We start from the raw sequence: 10,000 nt of genomic DNA, 5'->3' as shown, positions 1-10,000 counted from the left end.
TGCATGTTCGGCCTGTTCAATATTAAGTCTAAAGTCCTTCACTGTCGTTTTTACATACCATTACATGTACATGTGCATTTTAGAAAAGCAACGATCAACACTTGAAGTTGAAAAACCCAACAACGTGCAAGAGAAGTCATAATAATTATTATAATAAAACATCGTTGTAGAGGTTTTGCACGGCAGCCATGTTGCATGGCAGGAACAATAGATTCTTTTTCCTATGGGAATAAATGTTCTTTCTAATGCACCACTTTTTCATTGTTCCTGCCATGCAACATGGCTGCCGTGCAAAACCTCTATACAACGAGGCGGAAAAAAGTCCAAAATGTGATTACTTGAATTTAACAAAGCGAAAGTGGTTCAGCGCTGTCTGTACTCTTATCGACAACGATATTGGTTATCGCAGTGGTCAAAATGTTGTGGAGTCACGAGGCGCAGCCGAGTGAGTCAACAGCAAATTTTGACCACTGTGATGACGAATATCATAGTCGATAAGAGTACAGACAACGCTGAACCACTTTCGATTCGTTTTTTACCACAATATTTAACGCTAAAGAAAGTATTTATTTCAGAGCGTGACCAAGAAGCAAGCGTTGTCTATAACGTTCTCGCAATATGATTGGTTTATTTCCCAAAATGGGCGTTCCGGATTGGCTATTACATTGCGTGACAAATTGACGCGAGCATGACGCGTACAGCGTTGTCTAGACTCTTATCGACAACGGGAAATTAGCCAATCAGATTGCGAGGTTACAAGCAATTGTGGTAAAAATTTAGTTTTTCTTGTTTGTTTCAGCATTGGTTGCGGTATAGGATATGGTTATCTGCATAGGATACCCATCAGAGAATCGCTTGAATTACCCCCAAAACCCAGCGCTTCCCCATCTCCAGATGGATTTTCTGATGTGAGTTTTTTTTTTTTTTTTTTTTTTTTTGGGGGGGGGGTAATTATTATAAAATTTAAAGTGATCATTGTGAAGGACCATAATAATTAGTATTATTCATTCATTCAAAATATTTCCCCGTTTCTGATTGGTTAATTGGTTAAAACCACACGCATAATTCACCATAACCAGCTGCCTGCTGTTTACCAAATTTGGAAAGAAACTTCGTCATATTGAAGCAATGACGTCAAAAGTGCCGCCTGCTGCAGATTATTGAACCAATGACGTCAAAATGACGTCAAAAGTGCAGCCCGCTGCAAATTATTGAACCGTTGACCGAAAAAAGCTAGGGACGAGAATGTGTTATTTTTGTTGGAGGTTGCGAAATTGTTAAAAATAAAGCTCATTTTCTCCTTTAAGCGTATGAAAATATTTTGAATGAATAATACAGCAATTATTGAATTCGGCTTTCGTAGAATATGAAGATATCTACAGATCTCGGAGGATGTTATCCACCTCGACCTTCAGCCTTGGTGGATAACACCCTCCTCGACCTGCAGAATTCTTCATATCCTACTCAGCCTCATTCAATAATTGCTAATTATTTGTGTAGGCTTGTAATCGTCTGCTTGCGTAATTTGGAGTTGGAAGCATTAAATTGAGTATTTAATTGACTGGTAAAGGTAAACAAAGTCACTTTATTTAACGTCGGTAGTCCCTTGAGCTACGAGGCTGGTGTCTCTGGATGCCGACTCTGTTCCCTTTACCATACTTTCTCTGTTATTGCTCCATTTTACGGGTATTTAAAGCTACAGCTACACAGATCAGAGGAAAGTCAAAACAGACGTTGAAGTCACCAAGGAGAGAACTGGGGACCTCTTGCTCCGAAAGCCGCGCACTGACCAACTGAGCTACGCGTGCTGCGGGTGCTTCCTTATGCTAAGCATTGTCATATGAGATAATCATGAGAAAAATAGACGACTTTGATGATGTAACGCACAGCTGCATTTTTGTTATTTTTCATGTACATGTAAACCCCAAAATCCCCATTGACTGATAAATTGGGTAGACTTTCATATACCGGACTAAAATGGCGGAAGACAAAAGAGCCATTGTTATTCTGATTAGACCTTGCTTTGCTTCATCCTTAGCTTGGAGTACTATGAAGGGGATGTTGTCTTTTTCTTTTCTTTTTTGTTTTCTCAAAATAGCACAAAGACTGTTATAGAACAAGAACTAACAGTGATTGATATGCTTGATCGATTAGGTTCCTCTTGTTGGTGTATCTGGCCCTCCCACTTCAGTGCCGCTTGTCGCTATACCAACAACGACTCCAGCTCATACCACAGGTATGGAAACAAACAAGCTATAACGAGTATTCTCAACGGTAGCCCTATGTTACGTTTTTTAGGCATGAAGTCTTGGAAAACAAACAAGACTAGAAAGCTCTTGGCTTTAGAAAACGTCTGAGTTCAAATTTGAAGATTCTTAACGTTGGTCATGCCGGAGTCGAGGCAACAAATTCGCGCTCAGTGATCTGATTTGGATCCAGTTAAAGGACGATGCCTACTAATTCAAAGGTATTTTTGTGCAGTGTATGAATATGCGCGAAAGGAGATTTTAACAAGTGCTATTGAAATCCAAAAAGAAAATTTGGCCTAACCACGCATTTTTTTTAAGATAATTAATCAACAATAAAAATATTTTTAAAAAGCTTTAAAATACAAAGCAATGTATGGCGATCTCTTCCTAATTGAAGCTTAATTATCTAAGAAAAAAGGAAGGGTTACCCCAAATTTTATTTTTGGATACATTGACAAGAGCTCTAAGCTATTCTTTTTCCGCGCAGTTTAAAACCGCACAAAAATATCCCTGTATTAGTAAGCACCACCGATAGGAAACCCAACTATCTTGAGATGCGCAGAACGTATGCGTAATAACAATCGTAGGCACCGTCCTTAAGCCAACTGGTCGAAGATTTTGAACTTAACCCCTCTGTCATGGTTCACGTGTAAGTGATAAAGTTCTCTTTCTCTAGGTCTGGAACCTGGGATGGCGTCCCTGAACCTCAGCTCAACAGCTGCGCCACCGGCCACGAGTCCATTCAACCCCAGCTTTCCCACTCCAGCTGCATCCCCGTCATCAACAGGAACATATCCAGTGGCGGCCCCGTTAGTAGCACCTGGCAGTACCCCTGTAGCTGTGCCGCAATATTCGCCCCAATTTCAAGGACTACCCGGTGTAACTGCTGGGGTCTCCCAGCCTTTGGTACCAATACTTCCTGCTGGCGGCTCCCAGTTATCGCCCGTCGCCCCAGTGGGAAGCCGCGACGTGACAGTGACAGCCACGGCGACACCTCTCATGACTGATATCACCGCGGGGGCAAGCCCAACTCCCTTGATACCCGTTGTAAGTCCCGCGGGGGCAAGCCCAACTCCCTTGGTACCCCTTGTAAGTCCCACGCCTGCGAGTGAAGGTCTACCTGCAGCGTTCACACCGTCTACTCTACCACCGCCACAATCCACTGTCACATCATAGAACAGTTAATTGTCACAAAGCTCACGAGGTTATTATTATTATTATTATCGTAAAAAAAAACTACATGTTGTTGCATAAGGAGCGACAAATCAGGGTAACAATTGCATTGAAGATGGACGGCAGAATTAAATATCCATTGTTACTTTGAACAATCCCGAACCCGTTTTCAGGCGTCGTGTACAAGGTCTTCTCCTGAAAGTCTGGTATGTTTCAGGAATATGACGAATGACCATCCTTCAGAGCGGTTTTAGTATTTTCTACTTTCTCGAATCCCATAGTACACCTTTTGGGGGTAAACAAGCTGCTTAATGGAATTTGGGAGAAAGGTAAATTAATATTTTTGGCGATCGCTTTGATTTTGCATTATTATGCCTGGTTATTGGCTAATTAATAAATCGAAAGTGGTTCAGCGTTGTCTGTACTCTTATCGACAACGATATTCGTTATCACAGTGGTCAATTCACTACTTGCACAAATCCCATAATGCACCTCTTTTACCCCCCAAAAATCTGCATAGGCATTGTTTTCGACTTCTCTTGGAACATTTTCATCTCCCAGGAGAAATTGCAAGCAATGGTTATGCAAACGTTTTGGGGGGTAATAAAGGTGTATTATGGGATTGTGCAAGTGGTGAATAAGACTCCGACTGAAAGGCAAATAGTCGCTGTTTAGTACAGGCCCGGATAAAAAGTGAAAAGTTGCAACACTTCGTTTTTCCCACGCTGAAAGAGCTCCATTGTTTTCCCTGCGCCATGATAAGCTAATGTGATTGTGTGTGCGACGATGAAAGCGTTGCTTCAGCGTACATGTCTGAGGCTCGTTTACACGAACGTTTCATTTGTAACCGCATGGTTTTTAATGCGGTTACGACTTCTGTTTACACGACACCGATCGAGACTGTTACCGAAACCGGGTCGATTCGAAAACGCTGCCAAAAGTGGAGCGTTTTCAAAACGATACGGTTTCATCTGTTGTGGCGCGAAATTTGCATTATTCGATTAAAAATGGTGAAGTTAGCACGTGGTGCAGCGCTCGCTTGTACCTATCACAACTTTGATCTTCTGGCGAAAACGGAGAGAACACTTCTAAACCTCATCGATTTTTTTAGATGCGGTTTCGAAGTTATGAAACCGTGTCGATGTGAAACCGCGTTCATGTAAACGCTGCCTGATTTAAAGCTCATGTTGTACAATATGGGCTGTATTGGTACGGACGGATTTGAAGTATTAAAAGGGAGACAATGAAAGATCATGATTCTTTTATGTATGTCTACGTTGTCGTCAAAACCTTAAATTTGGTCATTTCAAGTTGTTGTTTTGACGAGTACGGGAGAGAAATGTACAAAAAGTGCGTACCGCTCGTGAAGCACGATCATCAGTTCGTAACCAATAATATTGTTGCTTTTTGGTGTTGTCGTTCCCGTAGCAATTTCCCGTAGCCTTCATCGTTCCTTCAACTCCCTAGAATTTGGTTTTGCGGCTCCAAAATGAAAACCATACCTTTTGTCTGAATTGTAGTTAATATGTTTTACTTGTCTTCAGTGATGGTCAATAGATTATAGACGTCTTTACAGTATGGGGTGAATACAGGAATGTTGACAATTAAAAAATGTAACTATCAAATCCTGAGTTCAAGACAAGATACGTGTAAACCTGAAAAAGTTATGAGGAAATTTGCGTAGAAAGATAAAGTATTTGTGAATGCAAAAGTGGTCATTAAATTAAAAGATGAAAAACTGGTTGTGAATTCTAAATTTGGGGATTTTAAGCAATTCTGGGAATCTTTTGATGTTGCAGTACTTAAGACTGCAAGTATGTTATTTTTTTTTCCTTGTGAAGTTCATGCCTCTGACGCGTTGGAACGCGTGCTAATCGAGACTGCACGGACGGCATGACCCAGGTATAAAATTCCCGCGTGCCTCTACCAAAGAATATGCTAATGTATGCAACTTTTGAATAAAACGCATTTGCAGAAAGTATATGATTCGGTAGGCCATCCTTGTCTATAAACATACGTTAATAATGTTTGCGTGCCGTGACGTATAAAGACATCGTGACCATATAAGGAAAATCAATGAACACGTGCGGAAAATTTCGCCAGGATGACAATTTGGCTGAGCTCAAGAAGATTTCGCAGTCTGGTTGAAAGTACTATCCACAAAACGAAAACGTCGCATTGTTTGGAACAAGGTATTTCTCATGGCATTGCAGAGCTCCTATACACATAGGTGACTAAACAGAACTAATTTGAACGTTAAAAGCTAAAGCAGAGGTACGCGATTTTCTATAGGCGACTTCGGGAAATACCATAATACTCTTTGTTTGTGCCCCCCAAATTTTGCATAAGCATTGTTTCCAGTTTCTCTTGGGGCTTGGACCGGTCCCAAGAGAAAACAAAAACAAAGCTTATGCAAAATTTGAGGGGACAAACAAAGAGTATTATGGTATTTTCCGAAGTGGCTGTTTACTGCATAATGTTAATGGCCGCAATGAAACGTAAGTTTCAACTATTCTACCGTATTTCTACGTACTCGAGCTTGCGAGATATTCAACAATGATTTGATGTGGGCGAGCGAGATTCCAATCTCGTGCCCAGAGTTCGCTTTTCTTTTGGTCAGCACGAAGCCACTTCCAATTTATGCGCAGTCGTAGTGAAGGTCCATTATTGTAACCGTTGACAACCACTGTTATTTCAAATTTCTGAGCGCGCGTAGACGAGCCGGAAGTCCGTGATTTGCGGACTTCCTGCCTTGGGAGTGGCCAGAGTCCGTGTTCTTGGTGCTGACCAAAAGAAAAGCGGACTCTGGGGACGAGATTGATGTTATTCGCGATCTTTAGATATTCAAAGCATGCGCATTGGGATGAAAAGTCAAGGTTCTTCTTATTTTATATTGTTATGTTATACATCGCTTTGCTCAACGATTCTTTTTATCATTCTTTCCAAATATATTAAGGGCGCTTTCCTTTTGTCAGAACTGGCCGGCCAGACCCGTCAGTTTGTAAAGAAAATGCAGCGATTTAAAGGAAGACTTGCATGAAAATCTCTCGCATCCTTCTGGAGGAGTATATATCATCTTCGAATTGTGTTAACATGAAGGCGTTGTAGAGTTAGTCCTTCCAAATACCCGGCCTGGCCGGTCAGTTCTGTCAAAAGGAAAGCGCCCTAATTCTGTCTAAGAAAGACAAAGTGTGGTCTATTGCATTCTCAGATTTTACAACAGGTCCAATATTGTGGTGGGGCGTGAAGTTATTTCCACCAATTAGTGCGTTTTAATCGTTGGACGATTGCCGTCTTTGTTTCTACACAAGAGAGTAGAAAAAAGAGTAGGCCAGCGGAAAAAAAGGGGTGTGGAGGGAGTGAAAAATGAAACTACAAGGCTTTTTATTCATTGCTCTGGTGCAGAAGTTCATCTAGAGGAGCCTTTATCTCCACTAATTCCTTGAGTCAACCCTTTCCCGAGTAAATTTATTTTTATAGGGAACTGTGTTTCCTGCGAAAGTTATCATATTTCCCTTGTCGCTGAGATAGCTTTGTTTTGACTGACTTTTACAAGAGCGGGCGTGCTGAATCTCGTAAGGAAGATGAGCTTTTACAATAGTGGGTTTGCTGAATCTCCCAAGAGAGGTGTTCTCGGGAAAGTACGATGGCCCAGGCCAGGAGGATCACAGTCCAGTTTTAATTTTGTGAGTCGTCACCAGTACTCTCACAGGTCACAGGTCATTGTTTTACCATTACAGAAAGTATCCTAAACATTTATAAAAGCTAACCTTCGGACTTAAAGCTTTTGTTTAGGCCTAATTCCTAAGGTTAGCTTTTATGAATGTTTAGAATACTTTCTGTATTGGTAAAATAATCCTGTGACCTGTGACCTGTGAGAGAACTGGTGACGAGTAACAAAATTAAAACTGGACTGTGAAAAATTAAAACTGGACTGTGAAAAATTAAACCTGGACTGTGACCCTCCTGGGCCATCGTAGGAAAGGGTTGACTCCCAGGCCAAATATGGGAGATTGAAGTTCCCCTTGATGAGCCCCTGTCTTAAGGCCGGTTTATACGGTACGATTTGTTCGCCCGATTTATCGGCCCCGACTGCGTCAGAGCGCAAATCTTCTGGCCGACACTCCGAGAGAAACCGCCATGTTGATCAAAGGGTATGCGAGTCGGTAATGCGCATAAAGACTTAAAAAATTAAAGCGTTCAAAATGGCGTATACTAAAAGGACAACGGGATGATCTTTTGAGGAAAAATTATACATTTTATACAATTTACACATTATGATTTATCGGGCCGACAAATCGTACCATGTAAACCGGCCTTTATGTAAATGAACATTAGTTAACAGAGAAGCACAAACTGGCCAAGGAAAGAAAAATTTCTTCTTGCGAATTCACCACATTCCCTTCTTTGAGTGATGATAGTGATACACATGTCTTGTGCGCATGCGTTCGAATTCCAGTCCCTTTCCAAACAACGCGTCCACTAGTTCCCAGTCTTCTCCTCCCCATTCTTTTTTATTGGTGGGGAAGCCCCCTGCTCTGTCCCAATCAGATTTGTACATCCCAATTAAGCCATAGCCATATACCTGCCATATTCCGGCCAAATTGGCCGGGCTGGCGCCACAATTTAACTGGACGATGATTGGAGTGTAGAACATGCGTCCCTCAATACAGTGCTGAAAAAGTAAATACATAAACAAGCAATGAATGTACATAACTTTACATAACTTTTGTCACTCATACTACTGTATTGTCATTTTGCTTTTAATTTTAACCTTTTTGTACTTCTTAATTAAGCTGATTATATAAGCCAGTACTTCTGATACGCACAACCATTGTAAATAGTTTTTAGTTTTCAACGTTCGTCTGAAGAAGGCTGAACAGCCGAAACATCATTAAATCAAGTTGGACCAGTAAGAAGTTCACCCCACTCTTTTCTCTCAGTATTTATCTATAAATTTACATGGTGGTACGGCAGCCTTTGGATCCTTCTGCTGTGAGTCCATTGTTTGTGTAGACCTTATTCTGGCTATATTTATATATCTCACCTTTCTGATGCTATTAATCAGTGAACTTGCGATATCCAAATGAAGGTCCAGCAGGAATACGATGCTGTGTGGGTCTCTCACCAAGTTAATCGCTTCTGAAAAGGCCGTTGCCCTTGAGTAATCACCGCTTTTCTTTAGCACCGTGTAATTTCTCAACGAACTTCGTCTTAAAACCTCTTCCAAGTTGATGTCCTTGCTATTATAATCACATATTATAACTTGAAGATTAGGGTCTTGAGTCTCTTCCAAGATTGTTTCCACATTCATTATAAAATGGTGAAGCCAGCGACCTAAATTTTTCGCCGTAACTACGAGGTAAATGGGCGTTCTTGCTTCCCACTGAAAATTCGCCGGGTAATAGAGTTGATTTGAGTTCGTTGGCATGAAAACATATTCAGATAAGACAACTGACTTGTTAGCTGTGAGGTCGCGCAACTTCACATCTAGGAGGTACCGTTTTCCGTATTTCTTGTCTATCTTGCGTTCAACACTTAGAATTTCTTCCAGGTTAAATTTCCTGAAAAAGAGAAAAGCATGAATCAGGCTTCTTTGTTAAAGAAAATCATTTGAATAATTTTTAAGTAATTTAAGTTAAAATATGATTTTATTCTTAAGTTTCCCTTGTTGTTTTCCTACATGATGATGACCTTCGAAATGTAACTATAGGGGAGTTCCGCGCGCGGAAGGTGCCATGGTGAGAAAATATGGAAATGCCAGAAATGTTGGTTTTGGTTATGACGTCAATCTCGTACCCAAAGTCCTCGGGCTTTTTGGTCAGCGGGTGAGCGCCCGAAAGACTCTGGGATCCAATGGACTTAAACAATTTTTTTGATTGGTCGCTTGCATAACAATGGCAGTCCGACAGGAAGTCCGAGCTGCTGTGTTGGTAACCAGTGGATCTCTACAAGTACTGGAGATATAATTATGTTCGTGCGTCATCAATGTAATAGATGGTTTTTACCCGATGTCACGGCAGCCGTGTTGGTGCACAGAACCATAACAGTAGAGAAAAAGTCTTTTGGGAATTTGATTTCATTATAATGCAAAATGTGAGCCATAATTTGCTACTATTTTGTGCCCCAACATGGCCTTCTCAGCACGTGATTGAAAACCATCTATTTGACTGGCTGGTCAACCGTTGTCTTGAGCCTCGATACGGTGAGAGCAAATAAGTGAACGGTTGACCACCCGTGTCAAAATTCGTTGTAAGCGAGCCTCGAAGGATTTTGAAAATTTGAATATTTTTCGCTGTTTCTCAGCAATGGATACTCGCTGGACCTTGAAACTTGGTCAAGGAGAAGTAAATTTATCTGTGTGGCCATCGCCGGAGTTTGAGCGTGACTGATGCCGCAGAAGTGTGATTTTATCGGCGAGATGTGAGGTAAGCTAGAAATTAGTTGCCTTCCTTTTTTTCTTCAGATTCTGAAAGTGTATTTGCTTAACACCTGACTGCATGATTTTTATCCAAAGGCCTTTTACTTTGAGTGTAAGTTTTGGATTTCACGGTCCGCCATTACTCACGTTACTAACT

At 41.2% G+C, this 10,000-nt stretch overlaps 2 protein-coding genes across 2 annotated transcripts in view; one reads left to right on the top strand and one right to left on the bottom strand.

The window, feature by feature from the left end:
* Positions 1–5,165, top strand: part of LOC137984911 (Golgi reassembly-stacking protein 2-like) — an 11,548-nt gene extending 6,383 nt beyond the window's left edge. The window contains exons 9-11 of the mRNA XM_068832247.1: positions 800–908; positions 2,155–2,236; positions 2,926–5,165. Coding sequence (XP_068688348.1) covers positions 800–908; positions 2,155–2,236; positions 2,926–3,425 — 691 coding nt within the window. The 3' untranslated portion in view covers positions 3,426–5,165. The remainder of the gene's footprint in view (positions 1–799; positions 909–2,154; positions 2,237–2,925) is intronic.
* Positions 5,166–7,681: 2,516 nt separating this feature from the next.
* Positions 7,682–10,000, bottom strand: part of LOC137984910 (uncharacterized) — a 10,448-nt gene continuing 8,129 nt past the window's right edge. The window contains exons 2-3 of the mRNA XM_068832246.1: positions 8,470–8,986; positions 7,682–8,097 (exon numbers count right to left, since the gene is read on the bottom strand). Of these exons, the coding sequence (XP_068688347.1) occupies positions 7,813–8,097; positions 8,470–8,986 (802 nt within the window). The 3' untranslated portion in view covers positions 7,682–7,812. The remainder of the gene's footprint in view (positions 8,098–8,469; positions 8,987–10,000) is intronic.

Source organism: Montipora foliosa, chromosome 14 (genome assembly GCF_036669935.1).
Source record: "Montipora foliosa isolate CH-2021 chromosome 14, ASM3666993v2, whole genome shotgun sequence".
Lineage (NCBI taxonomy): Eukaryota > Metazoa > Cnidaria > Anthozoa > Scleractinia > Acroporidae > Montipora > Montipora foliosa.
Note: the sequence above shows the minus strand (reverse complement) of the source record. Positions and strands in the feature narration are given on the sequence as shown.